At 41.1% G+C, this 20,070-nt stretch overlaps 1 protein-coding gene across 11 annotated transcripts in view; it reads left to right on the plus strand.

Annotated features, from left to right (window-relative positions):
* AKT3 (AKT serine/threonine kinase 3) overlaps positions 1–20,070 on the plus strand; it is a 285,284-nt gene that overhangs the window by 118,144 nt on the left and 147,070 nt on the right. For 8 of the 11 annotated variants that reach the window (XM_039530509.1, XM_039530512.1, XM_039530510.1 and 5 more), the window contains one exon: positions 16,578–16,703. The exons of 1 other annotated variant lie outside the window; for it this stretch is intronic. In XM_039530509.1, coding sequence (XP_039386443.1) covers positions 16,578–16,703 — 126 coding nt within the window. Of the gene's footprint in view, positions 1–2,882; positions 2,954–8,051; positions 8,071–16,577; positions 16,704–20,070 lie in introns of those variants that run through there. 2 more of the 11 variants (XM_039530520.1, XM_039530518.1) reach the window with 2 other exon arrangements.

Raw genomic sequence — 20,070 nt, forward strand, 5'->3', positions numbered from 1 at the left:
GTTACCTCTTGTTGTAATAAGTCATAAATCCAGTGTCTTTATTAAGACCATGATTTTTAGTGTCCTAAGCTGTAACAATTAGGTCCAGACGTTAAAAAAGAGAATGCTCACACACATTTGAGGCCAGGTTTTCAAAAGAGCTCAGCTCGCATTTAGGTACCTTAAATAAGGGTTCAGTTTTTCAGAAGATTTCGGTATGGTGGCTGCTGATCTTTTTTTGGAAAATTTGACCATCAGTATTACAGAGCTGGATGCTTGTAACTGTGCACTTTTGAAAATCTGGTCCCAGTTGTGGGTGCTGAGCACTTGGATACTTACTCTTGCGGTCTTCTGAAAATCTAAACCTTTTAGGCTGATTTATATCCTGATGCATAAGGATTTATAATCCATATTTTTTTAAAAAATCCTATCTAATATAACTGTAGATGTTCTCATAATCCATATAAATGTCTTATCTTTTATTGACCCCTAACAAGCTCTTGGTGTAAATCAGGGGTCTCAAACACGCGGCCTGCGGGGTTATTTCCTGCGGCCCGTGCCCGTGCCCGCCCCTCCTGGCCTACCTCCAGGCCAGGGGTGGGCAAACTACACCCATGGGATTGCCCGCCTTGAGCCCCGCACCGCACCTGCGGCGGGAGGGGGAAGCAGACGGCTTGGTCTGTGTGTTGCCCGGGCTTCCAGCACTGCCCCCCTGCAGCTCCCATTGGCGGGAATGGGGAACCATGGCCAATAGAAGCTTCGGGGGAGGTACCTGGAGGCGCAGCAAGTAGCGTGCGGAGCTCTGTGTCCCCCTCCCCCAGGGGCCACAGGGACATGGTTCCAGCTACTTCCTGGAGTGGAGTGGGTCCAGGGCCGGCAGCCTGCCCCGGCCCTGGTGTGCACTGCTGCCACCCTAGAGCCTGAAGCCCCCCTGCCCCCCAACTCCTGCCCGCACCTCAACCCCTGCTGCACGGAGCCCCCTGCTGCATCCCATACCCCTTCTGCACCCCAATCCCCTGCCCTAAGCCCCCTGCCTGCAGCCCAACCCCCTGCTGCACCCCAGCTCCCTGCCCTGAGCCCCCTGCCTGAATGCCAACCCCCTGCCCTGAGCCCCCTGCCGCACCCTACACATCTCGTGCACCCCAACTCCCTGCCCTGAACCCCCTGCTGCACCCCACACCCCAACCCTCTGCCCTGAGCCCCCTGCTGCATCCCACTCCCCTTCTGCACCCCAGTCCCCTGCCCTGAGCCCCCTGCCTGAACCCCAACCCCCTGCTGCACCCCACCCCCCTGCCCTGAGCCCCTTGCTGCATCCCACTCCTTCTGCACCCTGAGCCCCCTGCTGCACCCCAGCTCCCTGCCCTGAGCCCCCTGCCTGAACCTCAACCCCCTGCTGCACCCCGACCCCCTGCCCTGAGCCCCCTGCCGCACCCTACACCTCTCCTGCACCCCAACTCCCTGCCCTGAGCCCCCTGCTGCACCCCACACCCCAACCCCTTGCCCTGAGCCCCCTGCTGCACCCCACTCCCCTTCTGCACCCTGAGCCCCCTGCCTGCACCCTGAGCCCCCTGCTGCACCTCAACTCCCTGCTCTGAGCCCCCGCCACACCCCTCATGCACCCTCTGGGGGCAGGGAGGGGGTGGAGTTGGGGTGGGGACTTCAGGAAAGGGGTTGGAATGGGGGCAGGGAAGGGGTGGGGCCTCATGGAAGGGGTGGAGTGGCGGCAGGGCTGGGGGCAGAAAGGGGGTGTGCGTCAGTGATGCGGCCCTCGGGCCAATGAACTAGCCCTAATGTGGCCCTCGTGGTCATTTGAGTTTGAGACCCCTGGTGTCAATGATATTTTGTGGCAGTGACTTCCAGAGAATAAATATGATCTGTCTAAAATGTATTTTCTTTTTGTGTTTTTAAAAACTTCTTGTCTTTCATTTTCAGTGAAGTCCCTCTTGCTCTTGTCCTCTCCTTTTTGGTGTCACCTGTTATCCTTTATCTTCTCTATACAATTTGTTATTTTGTATGTCATTATCATATACCTTCTTCTTCATCTTCTCTATAACTTAAATAGTCCTGATCCATTCATTCTCTCTTCATATCGAAGCCTCTTGATTCCTTTGTCTTGTCTCTGAATCCCCTCTACTACTTTTACATCTTGTTGAGAAAGTTTGACCAGAACTAACATAGTATTCCAAATTAAGGCATATATTTATCTGTATATAACGACATTGTAATGTTTCAGTATTACTTTACATCCCATTCTTTATATACCCTAATATTTTGTTTCCTTTTCCCCAAAGGCACATGTTGAGCAGAAGATTTTGTAGAGGAGTCCAGAATAGTTATAGTTAATTTAAGACTCAGGACAGTCTGAGTTCTGCAAATTATTCCTTTTTATGGGCATTACTTTGCATTTCTCCATCTTAGCTTTCATCTGCTATTTTTCTGCCCATTTTATTAACTTGTTAGGGCCCTCTGAAATTCCTCATATTCTAGACAAACATAAATAGTTTTTCCACCTCACATTTTTCTGGGTCATTAATGTATTTATTAAGCAAAACTGTTCCTAATATAGAATCTTGTGGCACCCCATATTGAAAATTGACTACATAATCCTATTCTGTTTCCTTTCTTTCAGCTAGTTTCTAATCCCTCTCATTCCATGGCACTTTACCTGCCTCCACCCCACCCCCCCCGAACTACCAAGTTTCCTTAGTAACTCTTACTGGAATCGTTTAACTGATAGATAGTCAGCTAATTGTTTTTTTTTAATTCATTATTTTGTTGAGGTACTCAAAGAATTTCAGTAGTTAAGATAGGCATGTTATTCAGAAGCAGTGCTGGTTTGTCTATCTCATGTAGATTGACCTAATACGCTTTCTAATTCTGTTTTTAATTATGGCTTTGAACAGTTTTCGTGGCACTGAAGTAAAAATCACTGGCCTGCAATTCCTTGAATCACCCTTAGCCTCTTTTTTTAATCGTAAGTATGAAATTTGCCACCCTCTAATCCAACAATAGAAGGTGATTATGCAATCTTTTATGAAATTTTTGTTTGTTCAACCACTTCATTCTTAAATGTCTTTAGAAATCTTGGCTACATACTATCCATGTTTGCTCTTTATCACTTTGTTCCAGTATTTCATCTTTTGATACCACGGTTACTGACAGTACCTTGTCTTTGTTACCTGAAAAGTGATCGTTCACAGTAGGTTTCTCCTTACTATCTTCTGTAATGAAGACTGGTGCAAAGAAATCATTTAGTTTCTCTACAATACCTTAATTCTCAGTTGTAGCCTTTATGTCCTGGTGTCTAGCAGATGGACTGATTCTCTCATGTTGTTCGCCTTAATTTATTTTTGTTTATATGTGTTTGGTTATTTGCTCCTCAAAAATCTGTTTTAGACCTCCAAATTGCTACCTTACATTTTGCATGCTTGGTTTATGTTCCTTTCCGGGATTGGATTTCCATTTTCTGAAAGATACTGTTTGACTTGAATAATTTCTGAACCTTGCCATTCAACCACAGTTTATTTTTTTTAAATAATTCTGATATTCCCTCTTCTTTTTTTGTTCAGCTGTGTGCATATCTTCTGTGAGTCTATTATGGTACGGTATGTTTTAATATCATCCAGGTAGAAAATAAAGATTTCAATTTCCTCACTTTTTCTTAGGATCTCTTTAACTGTGTTCTTTCTTTTTTAAATTGCCCTTTCTTAAGCTTAATGTCACCATGGAAGTTTTTGGTACAGTTCCTCCCCTGAGGATGGTTAAACTTAATTATTTTGTGGTTATTTTTATCTAGTGGCTGAATTATACTTGTTTCTTGAACCAACTTCTTTGTGTAACATAGGATTATAATGAGACTAACCTCCCCTCATGTGTTCTAGAACCAGCTGTTTCAAGAAGCAATATATGAAAGTGTCAAGAAATTATTTCTCTAAACTTTGTCATATTTTGATATCTGACTAGCTTGAGTTGAAGATAAAACCTTGAAGTGGACACTACTTCATTCTTGGAGGGAGGGGAGAAAAGGAAGGGAGGCAGTTGTTTTGCAGTATACTAGATTGGTATGCTAGGCCAGTATAATAAGCCCAGGCAGTTTTGTTGCTAATTACACACAACTTCTCTGGAGTATCGGATATTCAGATCCATTTTATGAATATGGTAGAGAGAATAACAACTGTAAAACAAAGCACTGTGCATGTAAGTGACTGTTAGCTTGTATTTCAGAAGGGATAAATGCTCACCATATGGTACAATTACTGTGTCCAAGTTTTCAAATTAGCTTCTCTCATCCTCCTTATTACTGTCTTTAAAAAGAGAGGGGAAAAAAACCCAACATGATTTATCTACTTTGCAGCAGAACTCTTGACGCAAAACAGCAGCCCAGTTCTGTCCAGTTTTTTTTCCTTAGCATAATAGAGGCTGTCGGACTTTTTTATACTAATTACTGTGTGAGCCTCAGATGAACCCCCTTCAATTCACAGGGCTTTGTTAAGGGAGGAGCTGTCAATGTGTCTGCCCGTTTGCAGCTGTGCTGTGGCTTTAGCTTGCTTAACATTATGCTGCTTTTTAGACTTGACAGAAGGGATTTTTTTTATTAAGGCAAAGCAGCCTTGTAGCGAAATGGTTTAAGCAGCTGCATTGTGGGGAAGCACAAAGAAGTTATTATTGTGTCTGTTTGGGGGGGGTAGGCTGGAGGGGGGAGATATTCGGCTGCTGTTGATGCCGATTGTTGACTTGCCATCTGCCAGATAGGGAGAAGAAAAAAATGACAGCTCCAGCAGGGTGTTCAAGAGGTTGTTTGGAGAGACGCATAAACATGTGCAGATGTCGAACTGAATAATGGCAAGAACTTGAGACGGTTTATGATGCTGCTGTTGTGTGTGCATATACAGAATGAGTGTATTTGGAGGTTTGGTTAGGGGAGGGTACATACTAATTATCATTGTCCCCCACCTCCTCCTTTAGTTTTGTTAATTAGTTCAGGAGTTTAATATTTCCCCTTCCTCCATTGTTGTTTTTCTAAAAGGAACCTTTCTGAGAGAGAAATTAAGTTTTCTTTGCTATTTTTAAGTTTTTGGTAAATTTAGCACTTATGGAAATAGAGTAATAAAATTATTTTGATCCCAAGAAATGTGTAGGCAGGCGCTATGTACGCTCTTTTATGTAGCTTTGTTCAAGTATCTCAAAAGTGATATGTTGCACACCCGTGCTATCGCAACTTGGGCCTTTCCTGTGCAGAAAATGCCAGTTAGAAATTGTCTAAAATTATATAAAACTAGACAAATAAACACTAAGGGCTAGTCTTAGATTAGCAGACTAATTTTCTCTTGCAACTTGATCATATTTTGAATCTTCTCCAGTGGTGAAAGACTGGTCGACTCCTGAAGAGCATCAGCTAACTTCCTTTCATTTTTTTCCTATGTATTGACAGTTGCATATAAACCAGATTTTAAACCACTGGCATCAATCATACTTTCTCCCCTCCCCTCTAATATCCCCTTTTGGGAAGGGGGGCTTGTTTTGTTTATTATGAGTTTCCAGGTTCACTTGAAAGAAGTAAACATATGAAAAATTTTGACAGGAAAAGGGGTACAGACATTTTGAAAAGGACTAAAGCAGTCCCGAAAGGGTTAAGTGTAAATGTAATCTTTTCCTATTTGTCAGGTGACTTCTTACTTTAGATTATGGAAGTGGAAAGTTAAATCCACAGACTTTCCCCTCTTAAATATTAAGAATAAGTTTAGAGAGACAAGATGGGTGAGGTAATAACTTTTATTGGACCTTATTCTTTTGCCGAGAGAGACAAGCTTTCGAGCTTACACAGAACTCTCTTCTTCAGGCCTGTGTAAGCTTCAAGGCTTGTCTCTCTCAGCAGCAGAAGTTAGTCCAATGAAAGTCATACCTCACACACTTTTTCTCTCTAATATATTTGGACCAACACAGCTACAACTACACTGCATAGAAGAGTTAAGTTTTACTGTTCTGGTTGTTGGGTTATTTTGATGGGATAAAGATATTGCCTTAAGAATGGTAAATGGAAATAGTAGTTTGAAGTGCTCCATGGCTGTGTCTATGTTAGGGTGACCAGATGTCCTGATTTTATAGGGACAGTTCCGATTTTTGGGTCTTTTTCTTGTATAGGCTCCTATTACTCCCCTACACCCATCCCGATTTTTCACACTTGCTCTCTGGTCACCCTAGTCTATGTACTTCAGACTGCTTTTCTAACCTTTTTCGATCAGGATACAACAAAGATTTTTGGTTAGTCACTGAATGACTGGAATATTACGTGAATGAGCTTAGCAGAAATCTTATTCTCTGTCTTCATAGGAAAAAGAAAGATGCCAGTTTTAAATCTGGTAAAGACATTTTCTTAAAGATTACTGATCTAAGAAAACAAACAGTTGAGAGCATTGAATGTCTTCTTTTTTATCCTTGGAGACAGCATTTCAGTCGTCTTGGCATAATTTGAAATTATTATTTCAGTTGGAATTTAATTGAGAATTCAGGTGTGACTGCCTCCCACCAAGTATTGCTTTCTACATCTGTGTCCTGGCAGAGGTCAGTAGTTTTGCAAATGGTGAGTCATCTTCTTTTTGTTAGTTGGGTTGGCATTTCTTCTTGACGGGTTTTATTCCATGTTCTTCTGTGTTCTATAGTGCCAGAAAGATCATGCTTGTTTAAACTGGTCTTCCATCTTATTGGTTGGTGCAGTCATATCTGAGAGCAGAATTTTGCACTAAAACTTTGTAGTATGCAAGTATATAATTATGGAATTTGTGAGAACAGACATAGGAAGTGGAGAGTAAGCTAGGCTTATTACTGAATTGGAATGTAAATTTGCTCATCTCAAGAGAAACAAGAAATATAATCAGGGTAATATAGATATTACAGTTATAGATAATAAAGACCAGGTTGCTCTAGGCAGCAATACGTTATTCTTTATCCATCAAGAGTTTCCAATAATAAAAACAGTTTATTTTAAAATATATATTTCAAGATATATTTCCTCAAGACTGTCAGCAAGGGAGTTGATTCAAAGACCTGCTTTTTCATCTCAAATTAGTTAAAAGATGTGTACCTGCACTCCCATATTGATAATTAGCCACAAATTGTGCTGGATAACATTATGAACTTGCTTTTAAAAATTCAGGCCACAATTATGAAGAGTTAGAGACATCCTGACCAAATTCAAAACTGACCTTTTCTATGTCCAGTTTGAGCTATCAGGAAGAAAATCTTGCCACTTTAAACATTTACTGTTATAAGATCAGGACCCGAATTTGTACCTGAACCTGTAAAGATGTATGCAAGTGAGTAACTTCACACATATGAGTAGTTCTATTGAATTTGATTTGGCTACATGTCATCTGAAGCGTTCAAGAGTTAAGGGGGAATAAGAGTAATGTTTAAATTGGCAAGATAATCTTGTGCATGCTCATGTTGAGGATCTGCATTATGGTAACCTGTGAGTGCAAATCCTTGACTTACAATGGCGCATCAGTAGTTTTGTGTGAGTACGTTAGGTGCATATTTAAGCAAATGCATTTTTAAAAACTGAGTCCAGACCTGCTAAGTTAGAGACTGATATTGCATTTCTATAGGGCAATCTCTCGCTTTTCTTGTTGAATATTTATTCTTAATATTTTCCCATATTTTTATATTTAAAAAAATTGAGAGTTTAATGCAACAGGAAAGAAAGAGTTGAACAATGACTAGAATCCATAATAGTACTAAATGTACAGGTCATAGGACAGAGATTCAGCCCAATGATTTAAAATAGGGAAGACATTTGTTTAGAATTAGCAAAAAGATCAGCAAGGGAATTCATTGGATATGGTATTTAGCTAAAGGGTTTTTGCCTGTTTGTTACAAGCATTCTGAGAACAAGAATTACCATTAAGTAATTTTCTTTTTAAAAAAGTAAATTAAAATACTAGGACACAAAAGTATTTAAGGCCACAGGAATTGCCATATTGGATCAGACTCAGAGTTAGGCTTGGAATTTATTAAATTTTTATTGGTAAATGTTTCTTTTACCACACAGACAGATGAAAAAATATTTCCATGGATGATAATTGAAAATTACAGGTAGGCAAAATAAAGAAATAGCTTACTGGAGTTTAACTGAAGAATATTGACATTGTGTATTTTGACATGATGTTGACTGTTTTAATGGTTATAAAGCTTTAAGTTTTTGAATCTCAACATTCATCGTCATATATAATTGTATGCGGTGTTGTTGTAGTTGTGTTGGTCCCACGATATCAGAAAAAAAAGGTAGGTGAGGTAATATCTTTTATTGGTCTAACTTCTGTTGGTAGAAGGTACAAACTTTTGAGCTACACAGAGTTGTTCTTCAGGTCTGGGGACACTGCTTCCTTCCCCACTCTGCTTCTTCATTATTGTCTACTGGTTACGTTGGTTGCGTCTCTCCAGGGTTGCTTGTTTGCTTCTCTCCTGTAGAACAGCAACATGGTGCTTTGTGCATACCTTTATAGACTTTAGGCCTTAGTACAATCTTCTTCATCAGGTGCATCTTTAGGCACAGGGGTCCTGTAGTCTGTGGTGCAGCATGGTTCCTAGGGTTGTCAGGTGTCTGGTTTTCAACTGGAAAGTTGGGTGGAAAAGGGGACCTGGCAGTGTTCGGTCACTGCAGGTGTGGGGTAAGGAGGGAGAGGAGTGGCAGCCTGTCGCCCGGCCCTGAAGAGGCAGCTCCCAAGGCAACACGCATGCACCAGCGGCCCCTTTGAGGAGCACGGATTGCGGCAGAGGATAGTGTGTGGGGACTCATGGCAAGTGGGGTAAGGCGCTCCCAGCAGGCATGGAATGTTCTCCGGGAGGGAAGAACCACTTTTGGGCTCGAGAAACAAGCACTGAGTGGTGGGATCACATCGTCATGCAAGTCTGGGATGACGAGCAGTGGCTGCAGAACTTTCGGATGAGAAAAGCCACTTTCATGAGACCATGTGAGGAGCTCTCCCCCACCCTGCGTCGCCCTGCCAGCCAGCGCTTCCTCTGGCCGCCCTCTCAGGCAGCTCCAGCGTGGGAAGGGCTCGAGCGGGCGGCGAAGGGGGCTGCTGGGCAGGCAGTGCAAGGGGAGGTGGGAGGCTGCCGTGCAGGATGGCCATGTCCTAGCTCACCAGCGGGGCTGCCTGGCTGCTCCCATGCGGCCACAGCATTCTTCTGACCTGCGCTCCCAGGCAGCCTGCTGGAGTTGGGGTTTGTATGTCCCTTGCTGCTCATGCTGGAGTTGCCCAGGGTTTAGAAAGGTGCTGGTGGGACGAGAATCTGCTTGTTAGGCCTCCGCTTAAAGCAAAGAGGCCAAATTCAGACCTGTGATAAGAAGAGGGCCTAAGACTGTTAACGCCTAGGGATGGATACTCTGTTAATGCCAGGCCTGAATTTGTTTCTCCATCATTCTTATGTCGCAATTCAAGTGTGGAGGGATGTACATTAAAGCAGCAGAGAGCTTGGCAGACTTTGCAATGAGGAGTCAGGGAAAGCTGTGAGCGATGGGGAACAGGCGAGGAGTGAGCAGGGGGTGGGGACTTGGGGGCAGGGATGGGGCCTCAGGGGAAGAGGAGAGATGGGGTGCGGGGTGTCTGATTTTCAGAAATCAGAACATTGGCAACCCTAGTGGTTCCTGGTACTATCTTTCTCAATGAGTAAAGCTTGTGAGACACCCACATAGAATGCACATAGAAAGCATTGCTCAAAGTAAGTAAGTGCTTCACAAAAACTGGAGTTCTTCAAAATGTGTGTTCCTATTTGTATACCACCCTCCTTCCCCTCTGCTTCAGATCCTTTCCTAAGGTGACTTGTGTTAGAGAAAGGACTGGAGAGGCTGTTGGTCTGTGTTGCCCCTTATGCTCTTGATCCAAAGCAAAAGGAGATGCAGGCACAGACCCATGCACACTGCTAATGAATAATCTTCCGTTAGGCATATAGAGTGCATGCTCACCCACAATGGTATACATACAGGGACCACACATCTCAAAGAACTCCAATTACTGTAAGGTAAATAGCCTTTTTTTATTGTTTTGAAGACTGTTCGACTGGCTTGGCAGTCTGCAAAAGAGCTTGGAAAATTTACCAGTTTTCTACCAGTTGGAGGATTAATCTTTCTAGCTAAAATAGAGCAAGAGGCTCAAGAAGCCCAGGCAAGGCAAAGGTTTAAATAATTACCATAGGGAGTAAGAAGTCATTTGGCTCCTATCTTACTCTGGCTGGCCATAGGGTGGTGAAATGTCCTGGCGTAGGAGGGTCCTACCCCTGCTTACGCTCCCACTTTCATTTCAAAGATGTCTGGCATCCTGCAGATCCTATATAGTCTCCTACTACATAAATGGGGTGGGAGGAATTCTAGCTAGAGTTATGTACAAAAGATGAAGGTATGGGACCCCATTAGCGAGATCCAGGAACAGTGCCCCGGTAAGAAGCCCAGCTCTCCTACTCACCTCCAGCTCCTGGGAAATGTGATGTGATGTCAACTAGAGTGCTGTTACGGGATTTTCCTGGGTGACTCAGTCAACCCCTTAATTTTGGTCTCTGACCATGTCCTGTTGGAAAGAAGATGATTTCTGTCTTCTCCTCCCTTTTGTGCCTTCTGGTTGCTGCAAGGAGAAGGAAGGTCTCTCAAAGTTCTTGACAGTTTCTGCCCATAGGGTTCTGAACAGCAGTGGTAAAATTGATCAATCTTGTTAATTATACTGTGATGGTACTTTAAGCTTGGAGGAACATTAGGTGGACTGGAACTGTCTGTAGCCTCAGAAAAGCAACATTGCCTCAGTTTACGTTCAGTTGTCATTTATCTTCACTCCCAGGCTAGAAACTTCTTAAAGAAGGCTTAAGTACTGCATAAATTGTAGGCATATATCCTCTTCCCACTTGCCACTGGTGAATAGACAATTGAATTTTCCAAGTCTTTATATAGATATACTCAAAATGTCATTTAGTATTATCAGTGGCTTCTTGGAAACATGCACTTTTATTCAAATATGGGTTGCCTTACTATATAAAAGACAAAGGATAAGATCTAAACATTTATTGCCCAAATTTGGCTCTCCTTAAAGTAAATTTTTGTGTGTACGTGCATCTATAATAATCTATTATATTAAACAGCATACACTTGATGCTAAGGGAAGATATGCTTTTCATTTCTTTTAATCTCAATTTTTTTAACAGTTGCTTCAGATTACATTGCAATTTCCATATGTTAATAAATCACAAAGGGTAAATATTTAATAAAACCATTGTAAATTTAATAACTGTCATCTTAGGTAAAAAGTCACTTCTCATGCTTCTTATGATGTGTTAGGTAACACTGCCCTCAGAGGGCCAAGGTAAGTAAATTCAATTTAAAAACAGAAAGCAGTATTTTTGATGTCTTGCTTGACCTGGCATCACTCATGATCTTGCTTCATTTTAATAACTTGTATAGTAATATGGTTTAGCCTTGTTTTCTTTTGAACAGTTTTTGTTTGCCCCATTTTCCTAGTCTTTACTCTAAGGTTACATTGTTATTTTTGTCCCTCTATTTGTTTATCTGGACATGAGAGAGATTGTAGTCCATTTTAAAATAGAAAACCTGTACACTTCTCCCTTAAAAAAACAAAACAAAACGGTTTTTCCCTCCTCTCCTCCTTTCCCAGTACCCTGCCAAACAAACAAAAAATCTCAAACAATCGTTCACCCCACAATGTTCTTTCTTTTAAAACCATTTTGGTAAATTGATAAAGAAATATTTGAGGCAGATTTCTGGTGTTCTCTGCTTGCTATTTTTTTTTTTTTTAAATCTCACTTGTGTCTGTGTGGCAGCTGTTGCTCCTTTCTGGGAAGCAAGTTATTGAACTCAAAGGCTTCCTTCCGTTGCCTGTCAGCTCTGTATCTTAAAAATGTTTTCCTGACATCTCCAGAAGTCCTTTTTATATTCAGAAGTATCAAACTCTGTTAAATAAAACAGGTTAAATTATCTATTGCAAAAATGACCAATTTGTCTTAATAATTACTGTGATTCTTCAGCAATAAAATTGGTTGGGTATTTTTGAATTAGTAATTCTCAAAAGGAGTGCTGAATTCTCATTTTCTTAAGATTACAAATGGATGTTAATAGTAAAAGGAACGATAAAGTGTTAGGTGAAGTCTGTGTTTGAAGACATAGTTAGAGACCTGAGATAAATTTAAAGACATAACTGACTTTAAGAGATTCATTTTATGTGCGCATGAGCAAACTGAAGACTCCTCTCACCAAAGTATCAAAATTACAAGCATTACATCATTACAACAAACTCCTTATCAGAATAAAAAATCTGAAGGCAAGTCACCGTTGCTATCTGCTTGCATAAGAAATGGCCGTATAAAACCCCTTTCATTAGGGTTGCACTTAATACAGTAACTCCTCACTTAATGTTGTAGTTATGTTCCTGAAAAATGCGACTTTAAGTGAAATGATGTTAAGCGAATCCAGTTTCCCCATAAGAATTAATGTAAATGGTGGGGGGGAGTTAGGTTCGAGGGAATTTTTTTTTTGCCAGACAAAAGGCATTATATACATTTTAAACAATTTTAAACAAGCAATTTAATACTATGCTGCGGGGGGGAGTAGTGCACATACTGTGTGTTTACAAACATACTGTACAGTACTATAGTTGGGAGGTGCCCCTGCCTTACCCCACACAGGCACAGCCCACTGGCACTGGAGATGAGGCAGGCAAGGAGGCTGAAGGTGCTGTAGGCTAGGAGAAGCATGTTGCACAGCAGCAGTGGCAGCTTCCCCTACTCAGCAAGCACCGGGGTGGGCTCAACCCTCAGCCCGCCCACTCCCCCCTTTCATCCAAGCCCCTATCCTTGACCTGCCTCTTCCTCCCCCACCTCCTCCCCCTTTACTTCTCATGCTGCATCCTCGGTCTTCCCCCTTCCCTCCCCTCCCTTCTAAATGCTGCAAGCCAGCTGATTGCTGCCGGCAGGAGGCGGGATGGGGGGCACACCGAGTCCTCGCTCCTCCCCCCTCCCTGCTGCCTGGGGCAGACAGCTAGCTTGCGGTGTTTAGGGGGCAGGAAGGATGGAGGAGGAGCGAGGGCTGGGCATGCAGGCTCTCCCTCCTCCCCCCAGCCTCCTGCCCGGGACAATCAACTGGCTTGTGGCGTTCGGGAGGCAGGGGAGGGAGGGGAAGCCTGTGCGCCGAGTCCTCGCTCCTCCCCCCTGCCTCCAAAATGCTGCAAGCCAGCTGATTGCCACAGGTGGGGAGGGGGGAGAAGCGGGAAGGCGCTGATCTGTGTGGTCTGCCGGCGGGGGCCAGAGGTGCTGGGGGCCGGAGGCTGCCAGCTGTGGAGAAAGCAGGCAGACAAACAATGCAAGAGTGGAGCATTGCACAACTTTAAATGAGCATGTTCCCTAATTGATCAGCAATGTAACAAGGAAACAGTGTTAACCGGGACGACTTAAAGTGAGGAGTTACTGTACATTGGGTAGCAATAACAACCAAAGAATGTCAGGTAAAGAGCAATTCAGAACTTCATTCTCATGACCCTGTGGTACGTGAAGGCAGCAATTAAACACCTGGGGGCTAGCCTGTCTCAGCTCACAGGACTTGGGCTGCGGGGCTGTAAAATTGCTGTGCAGACATTCAGGCTCAGGCTGCAGCCCGAACCCTTGGACCCCACAGCCTGAGCCCAAATGTCTACACAGCAGTCTTCTATTCCAGTGTTGACGTACTCAATATTACCATATTCCTTGTATAGCTACCTCAACTTTTTTTTTTTTGCCTTTGTCAAAGATCCAGACTTTTATTTTCATGTGAATCAGAATTTCTGTTGCCATATCAATTCCCAATTTTGGGGAACACCCTGGTAAATATTGCTAGAGCAGCGAAGAAGCTGAAGCTGACTCCTAGGTTACAGAATTTTCCTTGTATGTGAAAGTGCCATTATTCTGTAATAGCTTTAAATACTTTGACCAGAGTTAAAAAGATGCATGAATAACTTGGTTTACTTCAGTGCAATGTGTAAAATTAGATATCTCTTCCAAGTCTAGTAAGCAGATTCTAGGAGAACATGTTTTTCAATTTAGAAGGGCATACATTTAAGCAAAATAATAATTTAGCTTACATTAACCCAGCAGGAAGCTGGGTACAAACTGAATAGTTCTCTATAGGAAAAATACTGCTATTTTAACTACCTCAAAGACTGTAATTCATTAAATTGTCAGGCCATCTTTTCTGCTGGTTAGTCCGTGTGGACTTCTCTTTTCTCACAAAATCCTTTACTCTAATTTTAACACTTGAATATACAAACTTTCAAATGTACCGGTAAGTCTTTTGCAGTTCGTTTATGTTTAAGGTACTTGGTAAACATATGTTCCATTCTGAAAAGTATATTCTTACTATGACTTCAAATTTAATATTAGCTTCTTCTTTAGAAATATAACAGACTTTAAATGATGTTTACATATGCACATATTTTTATTGCTGAAAAATATAAAAACTTAAAGTTGAAATGCTGATAGGTCATTTGGAAGTCAGAGAGTTGGCCTCCTTTCCAAATATCCCTGAGATATGTAGTATATGAGTGTTTCTTATGGTGAGAATTTCGGCTTCATGTGAACACTGATCTCTTTTTAAGAAACCTAGACTGAAAACTGTTTTTAATCTTTAAAAAGTTGGATTATGCAGAAGGGAGCATAATAATTTTTATAAGGGAGCATTTTATAAATTAAGCAGAGGAAAACGAGTGTATCTTGATAACTATTAAGCTATTTCAGCAATTAAGTGAAATGTTAACCAGTATGTTATTTATTTTATTCTTCAGATTTCTGAAGTGCAAGTGTGGACATCCATCCATTTTTCTGGGCATGGTATCCATACGTTAAAAATTACAATATAAACAAAAACCTGCCCATAAATATATTTACCTAAACCCACTCCATTTTCAATAGCCTTTATCCATGCCAGTTTTGTTAGAGCAATATTGATCAGTCCAAGAGAAGGCACACCCTTCAGTGTATCTGTGTGCAAAAATTATATTAACTTCTTTTTGTGGGGGGAAACAACATCCTGAAAAAGCAAATTTGGGTATGATTCATCTGTAGGAACCAGGCAGAGTTAATGTATTTTAAAGAAAGACATCCATGGTGCAAGAGACCTGAGAAGTTGTGCTGTATTGTATATTCCTTTTGGAACGACATGTTCTGCATCTGGCTATCATTGTGGGCTACTATATTGGGGCTGAAACTTAAGGCAAAATCATGCTGTTTAGCACTTAAATCAATTCCCATGTTACATATAATATACAAGCGTATTCACGAAACCCTTTAAAGACCCAGATATAGAAGTGTTGCAGGAGGTTTTGTTCATAGTAGACAATATATCATTACTGGTTGATCGCTACAGCAGATTTGTGAATTATTTGGATGAAGACATTGCCTTTATTCCTGAAATAGCATTGCATAGATCATCTAGATAAAACATTTCTCCAAAATTCATCATAAAAAGTTTTGAAACCAGTCACTTTTCTGATTTCAAAGTTCTTGATTCAGACCATTTTGATTTATTGGAGAAGATTGGTTTTCCATATTTTAATCTAGTAATGCATGTAAATAGCTTGCATTAGTAATTTTTCAGAAGATAGAAGTTAATTACACAACATCTTCTGCTTGGCATACTAGTTTCACTATTTTCTTACCCACACTTCTGTGAAGGAGCAGGCTACCATTTCAATAGTTAGTGAAGTTCTTGAACTTGCATTATGAAAAAAACGGATGTACTTCTTGTTGATAGATTGTTTCCTTTACTATCACAACTGTATGTGTTAGATTTTGCTTACTTCTCTGGCTGTATCAAGTGCACATTTAGCTGGTTAATAGGGAGATCTTGAGATTGATTTACATTCTTTGTGGAAAATGTTCAGCATACATCAGTGGAAGATATGATTTAGTGTCTGAGGGCTTGTGGTTTACAGCACTTCTAGTAACCAGTGCATCTGTCCAGTTCCTTTTAAACTGCATTTGATTATCTTTTCAAAGCATGTGTTAAATTTAAAAGCAATTTTTAACAGCTCTTTGATCTCAATAAGATTTTATACAGTATATGTACTTTCCTCTGTCCATATATGTAATTGGACAATTTTATGAGCCTCTGTTTTATTCTTATTCTTACACTGGATTTTGCATTGTGTCTTTTCATGGTAGATACATTTTGGGAAGCTAATTTGTAATCAACAATTCTTACAAGAGAGAAGGTCCATTTTTACCTTCTTGGCCCTGGATTTTACCACAATGTAATAAACAGCGCATGCTGTTTCTTTATTGTTCATTGCACTTTGGGAACAGTATCTAGGATATCAGTGTTTTTAAAAAATGTATGTGATCTATGTGTAAGGTTTCTCTTTGCCCACAACTCTGTGTGTATTGTTGAATGAATCTCTGGAGACATAAGGTGTAATTAATTATAAAAGTGTGACATTTTTATCTTTTAAATGAAGAAAATTGTTCAAGCAAATTCTGACACTGTTAATGTTGGGCACGGATACAGCACTGTAACATCCCATATCAAAGTCTTTCTTTTCTTTTCTTTAGTATTAATGCATATTTTTCTCATATAGGAGAATATATCAAAAATTGGCGGCCAAGATACTTCCTGTTGAAGACAGATGGTTCTTTCATAGGGTATAAGGAGAAGCCCCAAGATGTGGATCTACCATATCCCCTCAACAACTTTTCTGTAGCAAGTGAGTCTCTCTTCAGCATCTGTTATACCTACAGTATTTAAATCACTATAAATTTGTTTAATTCTTTGCACATAATTATATATATTACTTATATTAAATATATTGACTGTATTAAAATATTTTAGATCCCATGGTAGTGTGTTTATATAAAGAGGGAAGGACATACATTATCACTCAATTCAAAATATTAACTCTTAGTATATTGATAAATACCTACTACATTACACTTTATATGTGTAATTTAGAAATTCACCGTCAAACCTAAAAGTTTGATGCTGTGGGTCAACGTTGTTCCACTGTGGCTGAAGTCAAACTCTAAACACCACCTTTGGAAATACCACTAAATTTTTATCAAATATTAGGTTTTGAGGCTTTTCTAATTAAAGTTTCTTAGCTAAGGTTACAGATAATGAACAACAACAAATTAGACAAGTGACTGTCATAAGATGTACATTTGTGGGAAAATGTTACCTATAGGAAGACATTCCCACCTTTCCCCAGTAATATCTATAAAATCACTTGAAAACCCAAAGTAATTAGAAAATTATCCAGACTGTCAAATGGCACAAAATCAAGCTAAAGGATTAGTCTCTTAGATAATCAGGTAATCAGCTCGCCACACAGGGTAATCAGTAGTTCCAAGCAATCAAACAATTTACATGTATTAGCAAGGCTGTGAAATATGCATCCGGTGGATAAAATGGAGCTATCTTGATTTCCATTTTTTATAAAACTTGTTTAAAAGGTAACCTTTTAGATTCAGTTCATCCCCAGAAGGTGGGGATAATAGAAAGGTGTTTACAAATGAAGACATATGGCCTATGGTGTTTGCCACAAAAATGGAAGTACTTGAGGGACTAAACTGAACAAAGATATTGTGTGGACAAAGGCTGGGGTTTTCAAAAGAGCCTAAGGGAGTTAGACACCCAAATCCTATTGCAAGTTAACTTGAAAAATAATATGATAACTAAGCCTTGTAATTTGTAGATCTATAAGAATTAGAGTTTGGACAGAATTTTCAAAGGACCATACAGGAGTTAGGTACCCAAATCTTATTAGGCTTTTTTTGAAAATCTCATCCATATTCTACACCCTTTGTGAAGGAGTGTTCTGCCCTTTTACGAGACAGCCAGTAACTCTCAGCCAAAACAGCCTGGGTATATTTAAGGAGGCTGTCTGGTCAGCCCTAAGGCTTGGCCTGTTTGAACAGAAACAGGAAGCTGAACAGGAGAGAAGGGACTAAAAGCCATCCAGGTTGCAAGGTGTGATGAACTCTCTCCAGTTCTAGAAGAGTAGCCCGACCAGGCTCAGAGGCCTTGTTTTTGGACTTAAGTTTGGGATCTCTGAACCAGGGTACTGAGTTTAGGGCCCTTATTATTCCAAGTACTCCTTTGATGTTGTTGGTTTATTAAAGGAGACACATTTATTTTGATTTGTTTGTTTTGGCTCCTCATTGCGTCAATTTGTGAATGTGAACTTACTGACACCCATAGGCAAGGTACACCTGTAGTACCGCACTTGGTCACAACAGGGCATTTTGAGATGGCCCCCACTGTTAACAGTCATACAGATCCACAAATTATAAAGTTCAGTTATTGTAATACTTGTCAAGCTATACTGTTAGAAAAGAAAACTGGTATGGTCTGATACAGTGCACAGTCTATTAGTTAACTCATACTAATAGGAATTTATATAGATTACAGTATATCATATAGCATCTGTAGTTCAGGTAGGAGAGCAGTGAAGAGAGATCCTGTGGCCAAGTTTCAGAAAGAATGGCTATGGGAACAGTAGAAGGATCAGAGAGTAGCATTTCATTGTTACATTAAAGAGAGGGTTAAGAAGTTATATTTTGCAGAAAAAATGCCTCTTGATATTTGATTTGAAAAGTTAGGGAATTGGCTGTGTGCAGGGAAATTACTTCATGTGGGAGCAATCTGTAAAAGAAACTTCCTACTACTCTGGAGAGATGAGGATGGTAAATAGAAAGAAGCCTAGTATCAAAGGAACATGGAGAATACAGTAGAAGTTCTGTTTGGTAATTGTAGTTGCAGTAGTTCATTGGAGCACCTTGGAACTAGGGTAAAATACTTTGTACTGGATTCTGACATACACAAGTAACCATTGAAGAGTTCTAAGAACATGGGTGAGGAAAATAAGGTGTTACCTTTTGGACACGCTTATGTTTAGCGTCTTGGATTTCCATTAACATCTGAAGGGTAGAAATCAGTATTGTGCACGAGAAGAAAGAAGACGACGTATTGATATCTTGGAGATGTGACATGATGGTGGACAAGCCATGAAGGAAGCCCTGGTATTGTAAAGCCTGTTTTATGCCTCTCATCAAATGTCAGGGCAGCAATTTATGCTTCCTGTATAAGGAGGTACTAGGGCTATCAAAATCATTGTATTCGATGCAAGGGTCTCCTTGGTCTCCCTTGCCAAACCTGGAACAGAGATTGACAGGAGAAGCCATGCTGGTTCTCTACATGCTCTGGCAACCAGTTCTACATGTTGCCTGTGGGTTGTGTGAAGAAGTACTTCCTTATGTTTGATTTAAACCTGCTGCCTATTAATTTCATTGGGTGACCCCTAGTTCTTGTGTTATGTGAAGGGGTAAATAACATTTACTTTCTCAACACCATTCATGATTTTATAGATCTCTATCATATCTCCTCTTAGTTATGTCTTTTTTAAACTGAAGAGTCCCAGTGTTTTTAATCTCTCCTCATATGGAAGCTATTCCATGCCTGTAATAATTTTTGTTGCCCTTCTCTGTACCTTTTCTTACCTGTGGACCTTGATGTGACGGAGAATAGGAAAATTTGTTTCTGGTTTACCAGAAATTTTCTGTTCTTCAAATAGTGTGGCCCACAGATCTAACCCATGTAGGGCCTAGGATCTGTTGACTAATGTGACAAAGTCCCTCTTCAACCTTGGTGGGTCCTGCGCTTCTTGGCAGATTTGCTCACCTCAGTGATCTTCCCCTCTGGTGGAACCCACAGTCTGGATCGACTCCTCCTGTGTCTGATCAGGAGTTGGGAGGTTTGGGGGGAACCCGGGCCCACCCTCTACTCCGGGTTCCAGCCCAGGGCCCTGTGGAATGCAGCTGTCTATAGTGCCTCTTATAACAGCTGCATGACAGCTACAATTCCCTGGGCTACTTCCCCATGGCCTCCTCCAAACACCTTCTTTATCCTCACCACAGGTCCTTCCTCCTGGTGTCTGATAATGCTTGATTGTATGATAATTCCTCAATCCTCCAGCAGCACACCCTCTCAGTCTCAGCTCCTTGTGCCTCTTGTTCCCAGCTCCTCACACGCACTTCTCTCCTCTGGCTCCTCCTGCTTGACTGGAGTGAGCTCCC

The sequence above is a fragment of the Mauremys reevesii genome, linkage group 3 (genome assembly GCF_016161935.1).
Source record: "Mauremys reevesii isolate NIE-2019 linkage group 3, ASM1616193v1, whole genome shotgun sequence".
In the NCBI taxonomy this organism is placed as follows: Eukaryota; Metazoa; Chordata; order Testudines; family Geoemydidae; genus Mauremys; species Mauremys reevesii.